General features: G+C 38.3%; 3 protein-coding genes across 3 annotated transcripts in view; all 3 read right to left on the reverse strand.

Moving 5' to 3' along the window:
* Positions 1 to 8,823, reverse strand: part of LOC112055725 (actin-binding LIM protein 3) — a 128,105-nt gene extending 119,282 nt beyond the window's left edge. Inside the window, exon 1 of the mRNA XM_052889116.1 lies at positions 8,545 to 8,823. Coding sequence (XP_052745076.1) covers positions 8,545 to 8,548 — 4 coding nt within the window. The 5' untranslated portion in view covers positions 8,549 to 8,823. The remainder of the gene's footprint in view (positions 1 to 8,544) is intronic.
* LOC112054743 (protein C12orf4 homolog) overlaps positions 1 to 24,002 on the reverse strand; it is a 140,920-nt gene that overhangs the window by 40,759 nt on the left and 76,159 nt on the right. The window lies entirely within an intron of this gene.
* The window catches only part of LOC112054746 (ubiquitin thioesterase trabid), a 28,611-nt gene continuing 14,001 nt past the window's right edge, over positions 9,393 to 24,002 (reverse strand). Inside the window, exons 9-18 of the mRNA XM_052889121.1 lie at positions 23,896 to 23,981; positions 23,542 to 23,655; positions 23,310 to 23,438; positions 22,399 to 22,540; positions 21,489 to 21,624; positions 20,900 to 21,008; positions 19,991 to 20,123; positions 19,212 to 19,305; positions 18,337 to 18,512; positions 9,393 to 17,643 (exon numbers count right to left, since the gene is read on the reverse strand). Of these exons, the coding sequence (XP_052745081.1) occupies positions 18,360 to 18,512; positions 19,212 to 19,305; positions 19,991 to 20,123; positions 20,900 to 21,008; positions 21,489 to 21,624; positions 22,399 to 22,540; positions 23,310 to 23,438; positions 23,542 to 23,655; positions 23,896 to 23,981 (1,096 nt within the window). The 3' untranslated portion in view covers positions 9,393 to 17,643; positions 18,337 to 18,359. The remainder of the gene's footprint in view (positions 17,644 to 18,336; positions 18,513 to 19,211; positions 19,306 to 19,990; positions 20,124 to 20,899; positions 21,009 to 21,488; positions 21,625 to 22,398; positions 22,541 to 23,309; positions 23,439 to 23,541; positions 23,656 to 23,895; positions 23,982 to 24,002) is intronic.

A 24,002-nucleotide genomic window follows, 5' to 3' on the forward strand; every position in this document is an offset into this window, starting at 1 on the left:
TATTAAGTTAAACATTCACCATTGGGCAGAACGTATGTAATCAATATGTATACACGATACAATGTTCTGCGGTTGGTCTTCTTAAATAAATAAATAAATAAATAAATATGTATGTTGAAATTTCTCAAAAATTCTTTTATTAGTAAATACTTATATCACAAAAGTAAACACATCGGTAGCCCCTCTAGTGTTGGTTTTTTAATTAAATTACCTTCGCCATATTATGTGTAAAGAGATATTATACATATAACATCTATTTATTTATACTTATTATATATATTAACACATTCGCTGCGGCACTGATTTTTCTGTACTTTACTCTGGTGCGTTACGAGGATTTTTTGACCTTACTTTATGTAGTGTGGCACGAGGTCCGTCGACCTCATAACTCTTGAAGACTTACGAGGTCAGTGTAAAAGAGTAAAACTCGATGGATTTTCAAGTAGTATTTATAGATTTTATGTGGTGTCGGTGAACATAAACTTTAATTCAAACGACGTAAAAAGTAAGTAAAAAAAATATTAAAAAAAAGAGATAATTTCATGCAGATGTCATTGTGTTTTGTCCTCAATCCGTAGGTAAATGTATACTCGCCCTACTGCCCATACAAATTGGGCACTATTGACCGATTAAATCATGTTTCTGTACCTGCATTATATTCAGAGAGCCATTACATAAACAGTGTTACATAACGCGGAAACCGTATTACCATGTATGTAAACCTGTACCTAAAGTAGATCTAATACAACAGGTAAATGTAACAAGTCAATAAGAAAGTTACATAACTTTTAGATTTTTTTTTTTTTGTTTATTCTTTACAAGTTTAGCCCTTGACTACAATCTTACCTGATGGTAAGTGATGATGCAGTTTAAGATGGAAGCGGGCTAACTTGTTACGAGGAGGATGAAAATCCACACCCCTTTTTTTTTTAATAAAGTATCTACTTAAAAGCTCCTTTTTCGCGGGAGATAAATGTGCCGCAAATACAGAAACCGTGAATATGGAATGGCATCTTATACGTTCTTCGGTGACAAAAAAAAATATCACACATACACACACACACACACACACACATACACACGCGCGCGCACACGTACTTAACTATGGTGAATGTTTTCCATAATATTGCAATAGAAAAACCGGACAAGTGCGAATCGGACCCGCACACCGAGGGTTCCGGTGTTTAAATAAATATTTTCTATGATTCAATTACAATATAGTTTAAGGATTTTTCCCTATACTTGTAGTATAAGACAGTTTTACTTACAATTTGCAAAGGAAACTGTCCACTTTGTATGTCTTATGTCTGTCTACGTTGTAAACCTTGTCGCGAGCCCCCTACCGTCAAATGTCAAGCCATTTTGAGAAACCGTGAGTCAAAACTATAACTTTTTTTTTTTTTTTTACAAGTTAGCCCTTGACTACAATCTCACCTGATGGTAAGTGATGATACAGTCTACGATAGAAGCGGGCTAACTTATTAGAAGGAGGATGAAAATCCACACCACTTTCGGTTTCTACACGGCATCGTACCGGAACGCTAAATCGCTTGGCGGTACGTCTTTGTCGGTAGGGTGGTAACTAGCCACGGCCGAAGCCTCCCACCAGCCAAAACGGCTGGCTGTAGGATGATGATGAAGCAAGAAAAGCAGAAATCCACACAAACAACAATGTAACAGAACGCAACGTGGGTAGTGTTACACTTGCAACATGTAACATGTAACAATTGCGCCACACAAGTGACAACACCACTTGTAAAGTTAACAAGTGAATGCAACTAATTATTTCACAAGCACCCGGCTGGTCCGAGGAAGCAACTATGTCAGACTTTTACTACATAGTTCATAGTACATACCTATTTGATAGACCAATAGTACCTAATGTTAAGACAAAACTCACGAAGCCTTGAGTTCTTGAGTTGAGTACTCAAGAACATGAACTAGAGATGATGGGTTGTGACTGTCGTAGGGGGGGGGGGGGGGGACTAAAAATAATAAAATGTTAATAAAAAAAATACAACCGACTTCAAACCTAAACTAAAAAGTGAAAAATAACATCATAATATTATTATGTTCTTATGTTTTGACAGCCTCCGTGGCGCAGTGGTATGCGCGGTGAATTTATAAGACGGAGGTCCTGGGTTCGATCCCCGGCTGGGCAGATTGAAATTTTCTTAATTTGTCCAGGCCAAGCCTCCCACTAGCCGGCAAAGACGTATCGCTAAGCGATTTACCGTTTCGGTACGATGCCGTGTAGAAACCGAAAGGGGATTTTCAACCTCCTCCTAACAAGTTAGCCTGCTTCCATCTTAGACTGCATCATCACTTACCATCAGGTGAGATTGTAGTCAAGGGCTAACTTGTAAATAATAAAAATAAAAAAAACACTACCAGCGCCAGAGAGGTCGGTTGTTATGTCGTAAAGAGCGAGTAGTAAAATGTGTGTAATCAGTATCGGAGTGATATCGAGGAATGTGTGTGGAACTGTCGAAGCGGCGCGGTGTCAGATGTGGCGGTGTCGCGTTACCCGCTCGCAGTGACGCTGCGAAACGTTGCGAGAGATAGCGAACCGCGAACATTTTGGTTAGGTATAGTGGGTTATGAGCCTTATTAAGACGCGCAATGCTTAGTTAAGGAGGATGAAAATCCGCACCCCTTTTCGGTTTCTACACGACATCGTACCTACATACGTAACTGGCCACGGCCAAAGCCTCCCACCAGCCAGACCTGGACCAATTAGGAAAATCTCAATCAGCCCAGCCGGGGATCGAACCCAGGACCTCCGTTTTGTAAATCCACTGCGCATACCACTGAGCCACGGAGGCCGTCACAGATAGACAGTCGTCACAGATAGACGTCAAACATATAGCACCCGGTATTTAGTGTTCCCCTGTGTAAAGCCACAGAATAGGGGTAAAAAGCAAGCAAGATCAAATGAATGCTCTTTTCAAAATGCTACCCAGCAATGACAGTGCACCCTACATCGGTCACCCGTTTGCCATTTAGCACCCCAACAACACAAATAGTAATCTAATAAAACGAGCGATCTCTTCACCCCAAAATAATCGGCTTGCGAAATTTCCGAGGGGTGTTCATAAGGCGGTGAAGCCCTCCTAGTTTCCAGAACAATCGATAGCATCTACGAGTGCGATACAAGTCACGGTTAGGGGTTGTAATTAGTTTGTAATATTAGACTAGGTATAGACCTCGTCGGTCACACAGCGGGCGATGGAACGAGCTATGCTCGGAGTATCTCTGCGTGATCGAATCAGAAATGAGGAGATCCACAGAAGAATCAGTCACCGACATAGCTCAACGAGTCGCGAAGCTGAAGTGGCAATGGGCGGGGCACATAGTTCGAAGAGCCGATGGACGTTGGGGTCCCAAGTTGCTAAAATGGCGACTCCGCACTACAAAGCGCAGTGTTGGTCGACCCCCCCCCCCAGGTGGACTGACGACATCAAGCGAGTCGCAGGTATTCGTTGGATGCAGATGGCTCAGTATCGTGATGTTTGGAAGTCCCTACAAAAGGCCTATGTCCTGCAGTGGACGAACATCGGCTGATATGATGATGATGATGTATAGACCTACTTTTGGACCTATTGACGCAAACTTAATGTACACTTATAATAAAATTGTAACAGGTCAAATTCAAGAACATATGTACATTGAAGATATTTTGAAATTTTTTGTTGGTGGGCATTATATAATCGATACTGAAGCCAATAATATTTTTTTTTTGTCTACGTGTCTGTCCGTATTTTAGTTGACCGGGCATCACGCTGAAACTACTAAACGAATTAAAATGAAACTTGGCACGATTTGAGAGCATAATACGAAGAAGGCTATAGCATACTTTTTGTCGCGAAAATTAAATCAGAAGGGGGAGAAACAGGGGTTGATAGCTTGTATGGATAGTCCTTAATTTTACAAGTTACATTTGTAAAATGTTGTATGTGTATTACTAGAATAGTACTAAAAATAATGTTATTCAAGATGTTTTAAAATTCTACCCGTAAATGGCTTGCAGTCTTAATATAAATCGCTCATGTTTTGAGTTATATTTTTTGTAAAATTATTAATTAACATAAATAAAACATGCGTGAAATAGGGGTTGAAAGTTTACATCAATTTCCACGCGGACGAAGTCGCGGGCGCTAGTGTACACTATAGAGATACAACAGAGTAGGTGTAACGTACGTAAAATAAAAACTTAAGAGTAACTATTACGAACGTATATTACACTGACAAGTAGCAAGCGAGAACTAAGGCTCCCTGTCCACCAAAGCGGGGCGAGGGAGCGTAGCGGAAAAACACACTAATTTGTGAGTTGCGTACTGTTTCTGTACACCGGAGCGGAGCGAGCGTGCGGAGCAAAGCGACTTCTCGAAGAAACTTCTCGCTTCACTTACCGGTTTTATATAAATTTTTAAACTAGCTCGCAAGTCCCTGTCAACGGAGGATTTGTGCAATCCTATTGGTTAATATTTATTTATTTACGTACACTTACAATATACATATAGAGACATACACAAACAATATATAAATAGCTCACATTGACTTATACGTACATCTATGACAAGTGCACACAACATTCACTAAAGAAACATGTAAACCGTCAAATATCACGCAAGGAACAAAATAACAAGACATAACTTAACTTAATTATTATGGGTAAGAACTCAAGTTTTTTTTAAAGACATTATAAGAATTAAAAAATATGTCGATGCCAGGTATAGAACGAGATAATTCATTATATTTTGCGCATATACGAGCTTAGTTTCTGAGATGTGTGCGAAAGGGATATGAAATGTTTTACGCTACTTGCAAATGACGGGGATATCTAATCGGATCGAATATTTCTCGCGTTTCTCGGCTCCGCTGCCTCGCTCCGCTTCAGTGGACTGGCAGCCTTACGCAAGTAAAAAAACCGTAGCATTAAGTTGCATTCGTGAGTGCATCAGACTAGCCGGCTAGACTGGGCTAATAGTGCTAGTCGTGTCATTGCACCGCCACTACCAGCGCATGGGTGTTGCCATGAAATTGTTGCACTCATTATAGTGTAGTGACCTCTTTTTCGATGGTGCAGTCACAGTAGATATAACAAGCAGTATAATAACTCGCCCGTATTTTTGAAATAAATACCTACAGCCGCGCGCTCCGTAAACATACGATAGGGCTGCCCGGCTCCAGCATTTTAATTACATTTGCCAACTTTGTGTTTCCATTTAGTTATGTGATTGTAAATATACTTTTTTTTAAATAAACAAATAAAATACTTAGTAAATTGTAGTAAAATAGGAAGTGATCAATAAAATGCGTGTTGTATAAATAATTATTTAATAATATTATATTACCGTTTTCGTCATTTACCTATTTACACAATTTTATTATTTAAGCATTTATTTATATAAATATATTTTAAATTATGCCTTTAGAATACAAAATATTAATCAAACTTTATAAAACTAATAACTTTTTCCTAGTCGTCATAATTAAAAAATCCAATACACTGCGTTCGTCACCGCGGCACAGTCGCAACGGTCTTCACCCCACGTACGAGGTGCGTAGGTATAGCTCGCGTTTCGACCTTTAGTATGAAGTCCAACTACTGGTTATACTGTGGTGCAGTGAAGTAGCGAACTTTATTATGGTTATCTTGTGAATAGAAGCAAGCGACAATTTGCGGACGACCATTATGAATAATGAGTAAATTTAAAACGAAAGTCCGCGATAGCCAGACATACCACATTTTATGAATACTGAAAGTTTGTCATGCTTCTACCGCTATAGGTAAGTAAGCACGGTAACCAATTTATGCCGAAAGGGGGTGGATTTTCATCCTCCTCCTAACAAGTTAGTCCGCTTACATCTTAGATTGCATCATCACTTACCATCAGGTGAGATTGTAGTCAAGAGCTAACTCGTAAGGAATAAAAAAAAATCATAGATATTGCACCGTGGCGACTTTGAAAGGTACGTTTCTAATAGAATAGAATCTAAAGTGTCTAAATTTCCAATTGTCCAAGTATTTTTTGATATTTTCTACGGGATATCATTAGGAATCAAGTCTTCAGTCGCCAGTCCCTTCGAGTCCCTTGAAGCTCTCCTAAAAATCTTTAACAGTGTTTTCCGAAGGGTTGCTGCGAAGCTAAGTGGCTGATGACTGGGGTCATGAATTCCAAAGCCACCACAATGTAAACTATAATTGACTAGCATACTACCTAAGGTTGATGCAAAGGCTGACAAAACTTTCAGCCTAGTGAGGTATGTCTGGCATTTACAGGCTCTCCGTCCATTGATTTATTTTAATACTAGCGGACGCCAGCGACTTCGTCCGCGTGAAATTTAATTCCTCGGGAACCATAGATTTTAAATTAAATTGCTTAATTAATTAAATCAGCCCACCACAAAATAATTAATCCACAGTGAGTGCATTGTAAGAAGTGCTTCTGTTAAGGTGACTGATAAACTGATAATGTTATCATAATTACTTGCCAGTGCATGCTTCCATTTTAGTTTTAGCAAAATTTTAGTTTTTAAATATGTTTTTGACAATATGAGCCAAAACGCCTGTTGGCCATGGTTTTATATTTCAACTGTTTCATGACGTCACTATAACAAATCAACAGATTTGTTATAATATGTCAAGTAACATTGTGACATCACAAAATAGACAGCAGTTTTTTATATAATTAAAAAATATATATATTTTTAAATTAAGTTTTATAAGATATCCTGAACTTTTATTAGTTAATTAATATAGATATATTATGGACCCTCATTCCATGTACTATGGGAAAATAATATTGTTTATATTATATTTGATATAAGTCAACTACCCTATTGCAATACTTAAGTGTATTCATTATTATCATCATCTTAGAAAGAGAGGCACATATTTAGTTATCTTAGTGAGTGCAAGTTTTGGCCTTCACAAACATTAACAAAATATAAGTCTCAAACAAACACCAACTTCCTAGTGACAACACGCTCAAGGCTGAAGTGATTAGTGGACCATTGTGTAGTGCGAGTGATATAATCACTTGCCTGAACACATACCACTTAGTGAGGCTGTGTTAACTGTGTTATACACTAACTATGAAGTTGTGTTGAAAAACTTCTTGCAAATATCTATAACTATAATTACTGTAGATCTATAGTCAGATTAGGAGCCTGTTGTGCCTTGTATTAAGACGTGAAAGCCCAGTGGATATGACCTCGGCCTTCGATAGCCAGAGAGCATAGGTTAGGGCATGCACCTCCAACTTTTTAGAAATTAAATATTATGTGTCTCAAATGGTGAAGGAAAAACATTGTGAGGAAACCTGCATACCAGAGAATTTTCTTGATCAGAGAATCAAGAAAATTCTCTGGTATGCAGGTTACCTGAGAATTTTGTTTATTCTCTGCGTGTGTGAAGTCTGCCAATCCGCATTGGGCCAGTGTGGTGGACTACTGGCCTAACCCCTCACATTCTGAGAGGAGACTCGAGCTCTAATTAGCAAGTCTAATTAGCTGGTCTTTCTGGCACCCACTTCTTACTGAATATATACCATACATAGCCATTTTTAGTTCATTTATAAAATCATAATACCTATTTATTCACTTGTAATAAAGTGGTCTACAAATATTATAAATGTGAAAGTTTGTATGGATGTTTGTATGTTGAAGCGATTTGGAATGGAAATAGATTTTACTCTGGATTAACACATTTCTTCCTGTGCTGCTTTTTATCCTGGAAAAATCCATGATTCCCGAGGGATTATTGAAAAACTAAATTTCACGCCGGATGAAGTCGCCAGCATCCGCTAGTGTTATATATTATAATATATAATGTATAATGCAGCACAAGCTTACATGTACTATAAAATGTTTAGTTTGTTTGAAAAAGAGCAATATGTCCAGTCTAGATGACAAAATAAAAAGAACCATATTCTCTTCATATGTTATGAAATTATTTTCATAAGTATCCTATCCTAACTCAAAAAAGACAATACAGAATAGCTTGTAAATGTCCCAGCATCTAAGTATACCGGCAGAGTGTCTTGTTGAGTACAATGAACCTTTTTTATATTTATTTAAGCTGAAATTATCATCAGCAACATTAAATTAAAAAAAAATCATGACTTACTTAAGCATTTATAAGCTATCTTATTATAAAACTGTTTTTCTATGATAAATTATATTTATCTTTCAGGTATATAAAGATTCCATGCTTTCCGTGGAAAAACCAAGTTGAACTTCTGAAAACTTCAATTTCCTACCTAAGTAAAATAATTTTCTGTTAATGAACCTACAACGCGCACCGAAGGTTTTCTACAGTACACGTTAATAATAAAGACATATTTAATTTAATATCGATCCAACTTCTCAATAGAACGGCATGTGAAAAATCGATATTTTGAACACAACGCCGACACGCAGTGTTCCGTTGATATTTCCAATAAGAATTTTACGAAAATAAAAAACATTGTCTGGTTAATAGGCTTATTCTTTCTACATTAATTCTAGAATAAGTTCTTTAAAAACCGGCATACTTACCCATATTGTTTTTTTTAATCCCAGACCGGTCACCACTGCACAACAAACAAACAGTCTAATGAAAATGTTTCTTTTGCTTCATCACTCAATGAAATTATAATTATTTACACATTCGCACTGTTATTCTTTTATTAACATTCACAGAACACATTTAAAAATCAACTTTAATTAATATTTAATGAAAAACGGCAAACACTGCACCCCTAATTTTTATCACACAGAGCAAGCAGGCACAGGCACTAGGCAGCTGCCAAGCAGTTGGCATCTGTCAGAAAACACGCGTGCGTTCAGAAGTTACGCGACGTTCAGAATAAAATAAAGTTAGCGCAATAGGTTCGCATTCGCTTTCTTATCATTAACGTTCCGCAAGGCTGATTTTATTAGTTCACCTTGGCCTGTAGGATTAAAACAAGATATTATTTTTAAAAATGTATATGAAATGACTTTTTGAACTGATATATTTTGTAATGTACCTACGGTACGGTAATTACCTATTGCTTTGCGAAGTTTTAGATCTTTTAACCTCCTAAAGAACTATCTTCTTCAGCAAGCAAGCAAGCATTTGAGTAGTTCTTCAGCAGCAAGAAATTACTATCGATATCGACAGTCAGACTTTCGTCTGAGGATACAAACATTATTTTTGACTACTACCGGATTTCGTTCGTCTGCGTGGAAATCGATGTTAACTTTTAACCCCTATTTCCTCCTAAAACCCTAAAAAATTTACCCATTCAACAAATTGAGCAACAATATTTATGTTGATCTTGATTGCGATTTAGTGCTGACTGCTGATATTACATTTAGTGAATAGGTTAGGTTACAATGTTTCAAAATAAAACACAAAAAAATAAAGAACGCTTCATAAAATAAGTGCTTTATTGATTAAATTTTGTAGGTTACACAGATTATTAGGAAAGATCTAAAATTAAATTGTACGCGTTTTATTGAAAAAAAAAGGCATTGCAAGGACAAATTTGTGAAAGAGCAAATGGAAAAAAAAATACATTAAATATGTAGGTACATTATTTATATAAGAATCCCAACGAAAATTATTATTAAAGGCGAAAACCCCAGAAAAATAAAAACGAGCTACGTTTTATTTATCGACTATTCAACTCTTTATTAATTTTTATTATTAAATATTTTGCTATCAAGGATAAAACTAAACTCTATTTCTTGAACGGAGCCTTAAACATGCCGCCTTCAACCTTCAATGCTATCTACAGCCTCAAATATAAGCTATAACAGACCAAACCAATGTGTTCAACCGACGTCCACGGTCAAGAGTGGCGTCATATTTAGATGAATAGTCTGACATTGCGGGAATTCATTACAATTTTTATACAAGATTTAATTCCATATAACTTGTTCAGTAGAATCCAGTCATGCCTCCTCTTATTTTAAAGTCAGCTTCGACAATATCGGATGTAAAATTCCTCTATATCGATATGTACAATGTACATGCGGTGCATCACTAACGTCTCCCGTGAGGTCTGTAAATGAAAGAGAGCGTAATATAATCTATACCGTTCCCTCATTTTATGGTCACGCAGCATTTACCTATAATAATTAAGACCGCATTTTTGTTTGTCAGAAGTTTGCACGCATTGATTTGGCCTTCGCTTTAAGTCTTGTTCGGACTACTTTAGTAATTTAGTCGACTACAAACGATTTTTGGGCTGTAAATTCAAAAATTGTTCGGACTCGACTATAATACTAAAGTAGTCTGTACGGCCTGTTAGAGTGAACGAAACTCTTCACGCAACAAATCCCATTGAAAGTTAGTTATACCTAAAGCATTTGTGAACTCACTCGTACATATTCGATACGTTTTTATGTATGTAGTTATTTGTGCACTATTTCATATACGATGTTCGTCTATGGTTTTGTTAAAAAAAAAACACACACGTATACATTAATAAAATACGAATAAGTACACAAAAACGCACTTAGCCTGAGACTCCGTAGTCGTTTTCGAGCGTCTTAACACTATAACGTAAGTGAAAAATAGATCTAATATTCCTTGATTTAAAGCTTAATTTTAGCGAAACCGTAACTGTCATACTAGCGGAACGTTTACTAACTAAAACTCGGTAGTACATAATGTACGACTTTAAAACAAGGTGCATTAGGTACATTTTATCTTGACGACATAGCAGGCCTGTATCACAATTACACAACATTATTACCACGATTTCATTAGACGTTTATAAATAAGGCCTAAAATGAGACGCGCACCTAAGTATTGTGATGTTAAATAAGATACAGTCTAAGACTGCTAGTCCACCAAATCGGAGATAGGCAGCGGAGCCGACAAACTGAGAAATATTAACCAATAGGATTGCACTTTTAATCTCTGCTCCTCTTAAGTGGACAGGGACTTGCGAGCTAGTTTAAAAATTCATATAAAACCGGTAAGCGGAGGAAACGGAGCGGGATTAAATAACTTTTTAACATTTATTTACATACCATAGTCTGCAACTCCGCTCCGCAACCTCGCTCCGCTCCGGTAGACAGACACAGTACGCAAATCCGCTCCGCATTACTCCGATGCTCCGCTAAGCTCCCTCGCTCCGTTTTGGTGGACAAGCAGCCTAACCCCGATATTTAACGTCTAATTGTGGCGAATATTGAGGTTGTTACAAAATACCTGCACTACGTGATAGCCCACATATTTGCCAAAAAATAGGCCAACGCGAGGAGCAGACATAAGGTTTATACATGGTTGTACATTTTGACATATGACATATGCCCATGTGGTCGTCGCACTAAACAATTCAATAGTAAAATATACCTAATAAACCTTGACACGATTTTGCTGAATCTCGTTGCTGAGGGCCTAGTGGCAGTTTGATACTGTGACGATCACGTTAACGTAAACGTGAATTTCCAAGCGCGAATTGAAACAGCGCCATCTAGTGGCACTACTGCACAACTGTTTCAATTCCATATAAATTCGCGTTTACGTTAACGCGATAGTAACAGTATGAAAATATTGAAAACTCCCACTAGGCACACTGTGCACATAAAAGCAACGAATCTACACTTCAGAAACGCCAAATGTAAAGGGCCCTAATGGACTGAGAGCCTGTTATAGCCAGACACCTCATTCTGGGAAGGCTGACAGTTTGTCAGCCAATGCTCCTACCATGGGTTACTCCGATAGCCAATTGTAGAGTATGAACCGTAGTGGCTTTAGAAGTTCAAAAGGTTAGGTTAGGTTTAAAGGGTACAACAAAACGTAATTTTATGATATTTTCTCCAGGACATCTTGAGAAACCGCCAGACACTTGGTTTTTTGGCAGCTCTTCGCTAAGACCCTTAATTATTATCTTTAAAAAAAATCTTTAGCGGAGGTCTTCAGGCTGGCGTGACTGACTATTGGGGACATGATTTTTTATATCATGCTGAGGAAAATATAAAAGAAATGCACTTCATGTTTGTAAGATTAAGGGTCTCTTGATATCTACATTCCAAAGCCACCACAGTCCAAACTCCATAATTTTAATTGTCTATAGTAGGACTATAGGCTGTCACAGTTTCTGCGTTTCCAAAAGTGCACTATGTCTGGCTATGCAGGCTCTCTGCCTAAAAATCTCACCTCAACCATCTAAACCCGAAAAGGCGAAAAAACCTATGCACTATGGTGAGACAATCTATATTATACTTATCATACAGATAAAATCGATTAACAATATACACAAAAAAAACACAATTTTAACATAAATATTTACATACAACCGAAAGAACAAAATAAATATTATTAGAACCTTATACTCTCTGTACAGTATCGTAAAATATCCTTTTTTTTTAATTTTTACTTCGAATAGACTCTCCTTAGACGATAATTTAGTATTAAACCGAGATAATGTAGTCTGTAAGAGAAAAAGTATGGATTTTAGAACTATAATAATATACAGCCAGTAAACATGAGCGTCTAGCCATGTTACATAGCGATTTTCTCTTTCTACAGACACTATCGCTTCGAAAATTAAAAAATGTATGAGAGTGACTTAACCGATTGAAATGTTGTTCACGTGACCTATCAATAACAAATGTAATTTGTAGAAAGAGAATCGCTTTGAAACATGACTAAAAGCCCTAACTTAATGCTAGTCTATCGATCAGAGTGCCCAGTGGGAGACACTGTGACTATCGCGTAAACGTAAACGCGAATTTCTAAGGAATTAAAACAGCGCCATCTAGCGGCACTACTGCACAACTGTTCAATTCCTTAGAAATCCGCGTTTACGTTTACCCGATCGTCACAGTATGAAAACACTAAAAACTCCCACTAAGTACTCAATGCGCTGAACATAATAATTTGTAATATTACTGTTCCAAATGACGATAATATGGTGAAAGTTGAAAAGGAATAAGTATCAAAATACTTGGGACCTTGCTCGCGAAATTATCGCCATGTGGAATGTTGAGCCAACTTATTGTTGTTCCGATAGTCGTTTCAGTCAATGGTCTTAAAGCAAAAAGCTTCGACCAATGACTAAAGTTTTCACATGACTGTTTAACCAATGGTCGAATACAGAAGGCAGTTATTCTTGAGAAGCCGCTTATTGTGAGGTTCCTCAGGATCAGTATTTAACATTTCATAGATGCAAGAAAAACACTGTCTCCCATAATAACTCATTATAAATTTGTATTGAAAAAGGTATAGTTAAAAACGTTTGTGTAAGCCACTGCTATGGAGCCCAAGTCACCGATTGTTTGGGTCCTCTATCTCCGCATCCAGAGGACTGGATTTTTTTATTATTTTTTACATACGTAACATTATTGAAAATAAAAAAAAATAATAATAAACATATCAGAACTAACATTCTACAGCCAACCAAAAATTTTTTTTGTTGCCTTGGTTATCTCTCTATAGTCTCTAGGTAATTGTTTTGGACGATAAGCATTTGCGCATTTTAGAAATCTCTTCCGTTGTTTTCTTTGCTTTGTTCCATATTTTGTGTGTAATATTGAATTTGCCTATCTACAACTACAATTTTCTTTACTTTTAAGTACACATTGTGATAATTATTGCTGAAAGTAGTTATTTGACTCAAATTTTCAAAGTTAATAAAAATGAATAAGATAGTGTTATTATTTACGAGTTCGAACTTATTATATAGTTTCTAGCCAAAATATAAAAAAATAGCAAGTATGTGTTATACAGTCGTGGCTATTGAGTTATTAAAAATAACAATAAAAAATATCGCAGACCCTCAGTTACCGTCTATCTTTTTCCTTTTTGTCTTTGATATTTAACGTCTTTTTAACCTGTACTTGTCAAGAATTAATTATTAAAAAAAACTCAATTCAAACTCACGAAGAAATTGATAACTGTGACTAGTTTTTTCTTGTATATTTATTATTGTGTATTGAATTTTTTTTTTCATTTTCTCCATGTTTCTTTTTTTTTCCTGCATAATGAGAGTTCAGTAATTATCATACGGTAGGTAGTTTGTTAACTGGATGAGTATTAGCTGCTATATGCGTTAATTAAAAACTAAACATATTTGAACCAAAGGAGATGGTCCATTTCAGGTTTACTCTTGTACCCCGTATCATTAAAATTTAAAAAATACAAGGAATTTAATAAAATTTATTAAAGTGAATAAATCTTACTAAATAAAAAGAAATAAATAAAATAAAAAAAAATTAAGTTATATCAAGATGGCGTCCATGGAGTAACTATGACATGACAGTTGACAGCAAACGTCAAATTGATTAATGTATTGAAAACGTCATCTATCCGCCATGAATACCCTTATTAATGTTGCATTTCTTGGGAGATAATGAATATTATTTCGAAAGAATTAAAGTAAATTCGTAGATTTGTACAATCAAAAATAGTTAAAAATAATATCTTCTTTTATTTCCGCTAGGGTAAAATGACTGGACCTGGGCTCCATACAATTTTGGACCATCTCCTTTGAAGGTCACGAAACTGTGTTGGAATCTACACCACCGGTTGTTATTTAGTGAATGAAAATCTCGATTTATATAAACACATCAAGCAAATGCACGGATGACGGAAGAAAAATCACTATCGATATGTGTTTTCGAGAGTAGAAAATAACATTTTGATGGGATACTCAATTCATCCACAATACCCAGTACAGTGATAACAAGGGTGCCGTAGAAACATTAGTGTACTGTCTTTCTTTTCTCATTAGTCTGTGATAGCTATAATATATAGCTATAACACAATATTTATCTCTATAATAAAAAAGCATTAGCTAATGTTAATGGAAGTTTAGGACATATAATTTTTAGATTATCATAGAAAATATGAGCAAATATCACATTTTAAACAATAACTCAGAAACCATCCTGCAATGCTTTCGGATTATCCCTAATGATAAAAACGTTTCTAAATTTTGTGCCAACTTGATCTCATACAGCCATATAAATAAATATTGATTTAGATTTAAGCACCAAGCTATTTCAAAGTAAAGTAAACTTTAAGTTCAACAAATGCCGCCACAAGAAGCAAGAAGAAGCCACAAAAGCAGCTGTAACGCGCGTTAAAGGGGGGGGGGGCAGTTATAGTTAAATTAAGTAAAACGAATTTCAACTTCAGCTTCAGTTTCGGTTTCGGCTGTAGTTTCGACCGAACCGAAACGAAACATCAACCACATTCCGAGGCAGTTGTATGCGGGAGCCCTAAATAGTAATGATTAGGTCCACTTAAGTTTGATGCCTAAAACAGATACCCAGTCTCCGTAAAACTCGGGCCCAATACTAGCCATAAATTAGGACAATTAACGACAACTCATGAGACCAATTTTTATTTAAAAAAAAAATCATTGTACTATCTGTGTCTAAGTCATTTGCGACCATAAATTTATAGATCTATGCAGACGACAGTTTAATATTATTTGCCACTAACTTGACACATCCTCAGACCAATTATAGAAGGACCAGTATTGCACCCATATTCACGAACAAAATTGTCTGTCATTTTCCGAACAAAACGAGCTTGGATTTGGTGCATATCTTATACTAAACTAGAAGTTCTTGCCCGTTTTTTACACCATTCAACTACATAAAAATGTATTCGTAAGCAGCTCTTTAACCGACGAATTCCATTACAACTATGAAACATCGATTCTTTGTAGACAGTTTTTATAATAGCGTTAGATCGTTGATCATATACTTTGGCAGAAAAGTAACGTCTAGCGAGGCAGGTCCTATACAATAATTGGTCTGAGGACACATCTAATCAAATTAAGATAATGATATTTGACAATGACATCTCATTCATTGATTGACTTTGACATTGACAGACAGATTGAAATACGCATCAAAAAGGATATATAAATCACTACGATATGCATTTGTAAAGCAGGATCGGTGTGAAAATAATGAAATCAGCTTACTTTGCCTGTTCGCGAATATTATTCGCCTAAGATTCTAATGTAAATGTAATGTAAAATAATCCTAAAAACTTTTTTAAACTTTTTTAAACTTTAAATGGGGTAATCTAGTTAAATATACAAGATTTTTAGTATGTTTTGTATCATTCTGAAAAGTGGGCCCAAATTAGGATATCTCCTTTTAATCGATGTTATAAATATGGCTGCCAGTATTTTACCCACAAATCCTAAACGTAACACAACCCTATATAATATTTATTTATTATTATACTGTGGGTTGGGGATAGAAGCATATTCTGACAAATTTTCAGAAATTATGAAATGAGGTATGTCTGTCTGCCGTAGGCTCTTAGTTTATAAGCTATTATAAGATATTACGTTTAATGTCATTGTTATCGGCAATTTGTATAATCGGTACATTGCCTAGGCATAGTATAGTATACTATGCCTAGGCAATGTATAGAATACCTAAAATGTATAGGCATTATGAAATAAAATACATTGCCTAGGCATTGTATAGAATACCTGAATTAAACAGATTGCCGGCAACATATACAATATGTAAACGATAATAAATTAGTAGAAAAACGTACGTAGAGGATTTTCTATCGTTTTATTGAAGTTATCCCTTGAATTCGTCGATATTTTGCGAAGAATAGCATAATAAATTCCTATTCATAACGAACTTCCGTAAAGTAACACCTGATTTTAATTACTTAAGATACAATATGCAACCAGCTGCCGCGCTATACTAAGCAATTTACACAAAGGAAAATAATCCGTATTTATTATACCATAAAATTCAATTTTATATTGCTCTACAAAATTAGTAGAATTGTTAAAGTGTAAGACAGGCGTGTTTGTGAATGACAGTAAAGCAGCGTCAGCAATACAGAAATAATATGTTAATTAATCATACTTTGTAACTCGTTGCTAAGCAACGGTTTTTTGGTAAACGGGTTTCGATGTTACACGCCCATATATCAATAATTTGACATTTCTTTTCTGCTGTCTGACGTTACTCAAGTTTTCACACACAAACATGTTAGTGCTGTCTTACCACTACAATCAAAGACGTCTTCCAAAAATAGAATATCAACCCTTAGGGCACTCGCACACTAGACGGCCATGACCACGACCAGGTAAACTGAAGAAACCTTATATTTTTTTTAAGGAATACTAGCCATATTTTTTAAATTTATTCTCTACAAGTTAGCCGTTGCTACAATCTCACTTGATGGTAAGTGATGATGCACTCAAAGATGGAAACGGGCGAACTTGTTAGGAGTACGATGGAAATCCACCCCTTTCGCTTTTTACACGACATCGTACCGGAACGCTAAATCGCTTGGCGATACGTCTTTGCCGGTAGGGTATATTCTCTGTCCACTTGCATTGGGGAAGACTGTGTTAGTAGCATCAAGCACATGACCTTTCGTAGTAGTAAATAAGCAGCCAAATCATAGGCATTGCGACCACGTCCAACGTGATCGTAATCGTGGCCGCCTAGTGTGCGGAGACCTTTACAGAGCAAATTATAATAAGATATAAAATCAAAGAGTGTGTTTTCCATGACATGAATGACATTTGTATTTCGAATACAGTATGTCTGTGTGTGCAGGGGGTCCTCGGAGAGTGTGTGTGTTCGTCCATGTCTGCGTCGGATGAGAACGTTGCAGATGTGTGCAGTCTCAGCTGATGATGGCGCCTGACATGTTGGCTGTAACAAACAAAGCATAAGTCAAAGTCGTATCTAGGATTACTTTCTGAGGTGGGCCTACATACGCGTACGGACTCTACGGACGCAGAGCTCTAAAACGGATCGACTTATTTTTTTTTTTTTTGTATCTATGGTAAATATCAGAAAAGGTGTTAATATATTTTTCAGGAGAGCTCAGACTCTCCACAAGGAGATCAACAAACGCCTCAGAGAGGCAACAGGCGACCCTCGGGCGGGCAGCTTTCTCGCGCAAAGAATTTCAATCGCAATTCAACGAGGGAATGCTGTCTGCGTGATGGGCACCCTGCCAAGGGCGGCAAATTTTAATAAGTATTAAAAATACTTATTAAAATTAGGTAGGTATTAGTTTTAATTTTAATTTATTTTAATTTTATAGTTGTAGTTATAATGATATTTCTTTATATTTTATTTTTATAATATGTTTAGCCTATTTAAGTATTATCTTATTATTAAAAGTACCCTTTTTCAAAATCTTTATTGCTTATAGGTTTTTCTTTATTAGTAGTTGTAATTCTTATTATTTGATATTTTAAATGATATTTTGTATAAAATTATTAGTATTTCGACGTCCATTATAGAATTTCAAATCGGTAGCTCAGTATCCTAGGGTGGACTATTCTAGCCGGGCCACCCGCTATACACCGCCTATGATGCAAACATTGTCACACTCACCGGTGACGTCACGTCACGTCGCGTCACGCCGCCAGCCGGCGGTAGTGGTTGAGCCACTCCTCCAGCATCTGCGCCTGCAGCAGCGGGCGCGCGTGCAGGCGCTGCGCCGCCGCCAGCGCGCCGCCGCCCGCGCGCGCCGCCACCCAGCGCCGCACCAGCGCCTCCTCCTCCGCCAGCTGAACGTGCAGACATTGCCACACTCAAATATGATCGAACCACAGGACATCCTATCCTATCCTACTATCCTACTTCCTACTAATATTATGAACGTAAGTTTGTATGTATGTTTGGATGTTTGTTACTCTATAACGCCGCTACTACTGAAGCGATTTAGCTGAAATTTGGAATGGAAATAAATTTTACTCTGGATTAACACATAGGCTACTTTTTATTTGCAAAATAAAAAAAATTATAAAATTTCAAAATCTATTAAAAATCTTTTATTGTTATTAGATGAAAATTCATAGCTTTAGCTTCCTTACTTAAAATGTGACATTTTTCAATATTTGAACTATAAACATAAACGCACAAATACCAAAGATATTGGTAATTTGGTTTGACCGCCCAAGCCCAACAAATCTAACGATCCTACGACGTCATTAAATCGTACCATTTTGTATGGGGCGTTTTTCAGGGATCCGCGGCTGCGCCGCAAATCTGACCCTTTAAATCCCTGTAGCTCCGAAAATAACAATCGCAGATACCCTGCTACTTTTACAAAATTGCTTTACTACTAGCATACTCCTAATTTATATACAATTTAAAAAACTATCATCATCTCTATTAAAGCTAACAATAGTTGAGGCATGATGTTTTAATAATAATTTTGTAAATCGATGTGTGGACTGTAATATTAAAGGATAAGAAAGTCTAACCTCGTCACAAGTGAGGAAGTGTACGGGCAGTAGCTTCCCGTCCGAATCGGTGAGCGGCAGGTACGTGGTGTCTTCGGCCTCTTCCTGCTGGTCCCTGCAAGGAGTGCGATGCACTTTACAGACTACATCTTTATAGAGGGTTCATGGTTTTTCGACCTATCTATACTTATAATAAAACTGTAACAGGTCAATTTCTGTACATCGTAGATTTTATATAACATTTTTAGACATTATATAATCAATACTGAAACCAAAAATCTTTTTATTTTTTGTCTATCTGTTTGTCTGCCAGGTATTAGGCTGAAACTACTGAATAAAACTTGGCACGATGAGAGACCATAATATGAAGGTTATAGGATACTTTTTGTCGCGATAATAAAAACAGAAGGGTGTAAAATGATGGTTGAAAATTGTTAAAAAGAGGTTGAAGATTTTTCAATAAAAATCGTTCATGTTATATTTTTGTATTATGGTAAGTTGTACTATTTATTATACATAACACATGCGAAAATACGAATAGAAGACAAGGGCGTCCGCTAGTGTTTAATAGTCTAGTTAAGAAAGTTGTCGGGCATACTCCGATGTATCACGTGAGTTTTTGCCGTGTTTAATAAGTAAATTATGTTTCGTTCAGTGTTTTTACCCATTGTTGTTTAGGCAGTCCAAAAGGGGTGGAGGGACTTTGCTTTGCTTTTTTTATGACATGGGGGGGGATATAGATAGTGATTACGACTTGAAGCAGAACTGCGGCTCACAGCAGCGGCAGGTATAGTACTCACCGACAAATGTAAGCGTGCCTGTGCGCGTACGGCTCTATGGGCACGAGCGCGGAGAAGTGTCCGCGCGTGTAGCCCAGGCACAGCGGTGACTTGGAGCAGAACTCCGGCTCCCACAGCAATGGCAGATATATTCCTGCACAAAATTAATAGTTAAGTAAAAATTTTAATTTACAGCTTGGCAAAAGTGTAGAAACGGAACTAATTTTTTTTTCCTCTTACAACATTGTTAAACTTGTCAGTTGTTAGTGTCTATGCTGTCAAAAGTCTCGGGATTATTTACGAAAGGAGATGGTCCAAAATTGTATGAAGCTCAGGATCAGTCTTTGTACCTTAGCGGAAATAAAAGAAAATATTTTTTTAACTATTTTTAATTTTAGAATTTACTTTAATTCTTTCGAAATAATATTCATTATCTCCCAAGAAATGCAACACTAATAAGGATAACAATGGCGGTTTGGTGACGTTTTCAATGCAGTAATCAAATTGACGTTTGCTGTCAATAGTCATGTCATAGTTGCTATAAGGGTGCCATCTTGATTTAACTCAAAAACTTGGGTTTTAATTTTATTAATTTCTTTTAATTTAGTTAGATTTATTCACTTTAATAAATTTTAATAAAATGCTTGTATTATTTAAATTTTAATGAAATGGGGTATAAGAGTGGACCTGCAAAAGACCATCTTCTTTGTCAGCTTGACAAAGAATGTCGGCTTTGAAGGTTAAGTTGTTATGGTTACGTTTATGTTTCTCGTGTTCGTGTTGCCATATTAGCGATAGTGGCGCCCCTATTAATTTCTACTCTTTTTTGCCAGGCTATACAAATGTACGCGTCAAATTATCAAATCTCCTGTCATTTACAGACGAACAAAAACAATAACTTGTAACACGCAACAAGCAGCCGTCACTCACCCTGGAAGCGCGCGTAGCCGAGCGCCTCGCCGCGGAACGAGTTGACGACCTCCACGCCGTACACGAAGATCGGCCGCCGCATCACGTGCGCCAGCGCGAACACGTGCAGCTGAGACACACGACAAGTTAGTTTTTTTTTTTTTGGTTGTTCTAAACGTACCTACCAATATTAAGGGCTCATACTTGGTGGAGGTACTCAACAACGTGCAAGGTATAATCCCTTATGTTTATGCCGCGCTCGAGTAACTGCAAAAATCTCCTCTTCGGCACCCCTACTATAAGGTTGTAGTCTCTGATTTAGACATCACAACCTGTTTAGGTTTCCGAACGTTCGAGTACAAAAAAAAGAACTCTTATAGGATCACTCGTGCGTCCGTCTGTAGTGTAACACAGTAAAGGAAATAATTCAGGTTCCACATATTTTTGAACCTTTTCTGAAAGAGGCCTGACAACAATAAAATGGTAAGATATGTTACAAGTGGCTATTAGGAGCAATAGTTAGATTAGTACAAACGTTGATGGATTATCGCGCTGCTTAGTGCAAGTAGTAAGAGTGAGTGAGTCAGTCAGTGAGTGAGGGACATGTCACCTGGTGCAGCGCAGTCCCCGGTCTGGCGGCGGCGGCCACCAGCCGCGCCCACTCAGTGCGCAGCTGCGTCTCCTCAGGCTGGTAGTGAAGCTCCGTCGCCTGCAGGCGCTCCCACGCCGTCCAGCGCGAGTAAAAACTGAGCAAACATGAACAACATTCTATCAACATGGATCGACAGTGTCAGTGTAACTCAGTTATCCTCCCCACAATGATTTGCACTCTCTTGCTGAAGACTCTCTCTCGTGCTGGGCACTGAGAATGCCCAGACGTCTAAGACAAAAGTCGTCTATGGTTAGACGACTTAAGGAACTTTACTTTACTCTCTAAGTACATCTCCTGTGAGACTCGGATTTCGGCTAAGAGCGCCATTCGGGTAGCTGCGCTTGGACGAGCGCAAAAATTCTGTCAAAGTGGAGCCCAAGAGTTTAATGATATGGTGGGCGGGGACTCTCTAAGGGCATCCAGTGAGACTTGGATTTCAGCTAAGGCCTAGTTCGGACTAGTTTAGTAGTCGAGTACAAACAATTTCTGGGTTTACCGCCCAAAAGTTGTTCGTACTCGACTAAAATACTAAAGTAGTCTTGTACGGCCTATAAGAGCGCCATTCGGGTAAATGCGCTTGGACGAGCGCAGAAATTCTATCAAAGTGGACCCCAAGAGTTTAATGAGAAGGTGGGCGGGGTCTCTCTAAGGGCATCTCCAGTGATACTTGTATTTCGGTTAAGAGCGCCATTTGGGTAGACGCGCTTGGACGGGGGCAGAAATTCTGTCAAAGTGTACCCCAAGAGTTTAATGAGAAGGTCTCTCTAAGGACATCTATAGTGAGACTTGGATTGGGGCTAAGAGTACCATTGGCCTTTCTGAACCGTGTGTACTTACGGCCCCGTGGATGGAATGTAAGGAGTAGCACCTGCGGTTCGCCTGGTGGAGAGTGTCGGCCAGCGCGGTGCGCAGCACGTTGGCGCGGTCGGACACGCCGTACGCCGCCTGGCACACCGCGTCGGGCAGGCAGTCGCCGGCCGAGCGGTTCCACAGCGCGTATAGACGGGAACCTGCACACAACATACTGTTACAAACAACCTTATTACTAAGTACGTAAAGATTACAATTGCTTGTCATTGTTATAATTAAGTCAGTGGATGAGCGGCGGGTCCGCCTCCAGAGTCTGCTGCGCCTCGCGGTCCAGCAGCTCAGAGAACAGCTGCTCCTGTATAAGACCTGCTCACCTAGCGTGACAGTGAGATGCAAGCTCCAGTTGATGAGCGGCGGGTCCGCCTCCAGCGTCTGCTACGCCTCGCGGTCTAGCAGCTCCGAGAACAGCTGCTCCTGTATAAGACTTGCTCACCTAGCGTGACAGTGAGATGCAAGCTCCAGTTGATGAGCGGCGGGTCCGCCTCCAGCGTCTGCTGCGCCTCGCGGTCTAGCAGCTCCGAGAACAGCTGCTCCTGTGTAAGACCTGCTCACCTAGCGTGACAGTGAGATGCAAGCTCCAGTTGATGAGCGGCGGGTCCGCGTCCAGCGTCTGCTGCGCCTCGCGGTCCAGCAGCTCCGAGAACAGCTGCTCCTGTGTAAGACCTGCTCACCTAGCGTGACAGTGAGATGCAAGCTCCAGTTGATGAGCGGCGGGTCCGCCTTAAGCGTCTGCTGCGCCTCGCGGTCCAGCAGCTCAGAGAACAGCTGCTCCTGTATAAGACCTGCTCACCTAGCGTGACAGTGAGATGCAAGCTCCAGTTGATGAGCGGCGGGTCCGCCTCCAGCGTCTGCTGCGCCTCGCGGTCTAGCAGCTCCGAGAACAGCTGCTCCTGTATAAGACTTGCTCACCTAGCGTGACAGTGAGATGCAAGCTCCAGTTGATGAGCGGCGGGTCCGCCTCAAGCGTCTGCTGCGCCTCGCGGTCCAGCAGCTCTGAGAACAGCTGCTCCTGTATAGCCGCCGGAAGCTCCTCGATTTCTGCAGAACAAATAGAGCAATGCAATCTATGGTGCCTTATTTATAATTATAATATTATATATTTCCCATAACCAACGTGTATATAAATATATCCAATAGATACCTGACGGTAATGAGAATGTGCAGAACTCGTTGATGTACCGGCACGGAAAGCTGCCCTTCTTGTATCGAACGCAGCCCGCAATGTGGCGGCGGATAGCCGTCGCCAGATCAGGAGCTGTAACAACATTGCCATTCAACAACAACGTTTCGGCTCGAAGGACCAAAAACTGCATATACGTTATGCAGTAATTGGTCCTTCGAGCCGAACCCACGATTAGCAACTGATTAGCATGTATGTTTATTGAATTCTGGAAAGTAAATTTGAACGTTGTATTAAAATGTTTTATACATTTTAATACAACGTTCAAATTTACAAGCATTTAACTGACATCAACTTTAAGAAACAATTCCATACCTACGTATGAAGGTGACCTCTTCAATCCCGGCCCGCCGCCCGATATTCGAGACAGCAATGTCGATAGTATTTCTTGTCTTTGAAATCTGTAAATTGAAATTCATAAA

The sequence above is a fragment of the Bicyclus anynana genome, chromosome 24 (genome assembly GCF_947172395.1).
Source record: "Bicyclus anynana chromosome 24, ilBicAnyn1.1, whole genome shotgun sequence".
NCBI classification, from domain to species: domain Eukaryota; kingdom Metazoa; phylum Arthropoda; class Insecta; order Lepidoptera; family Nymphalidae; genus Bicyclus; species Bicyclus anynana.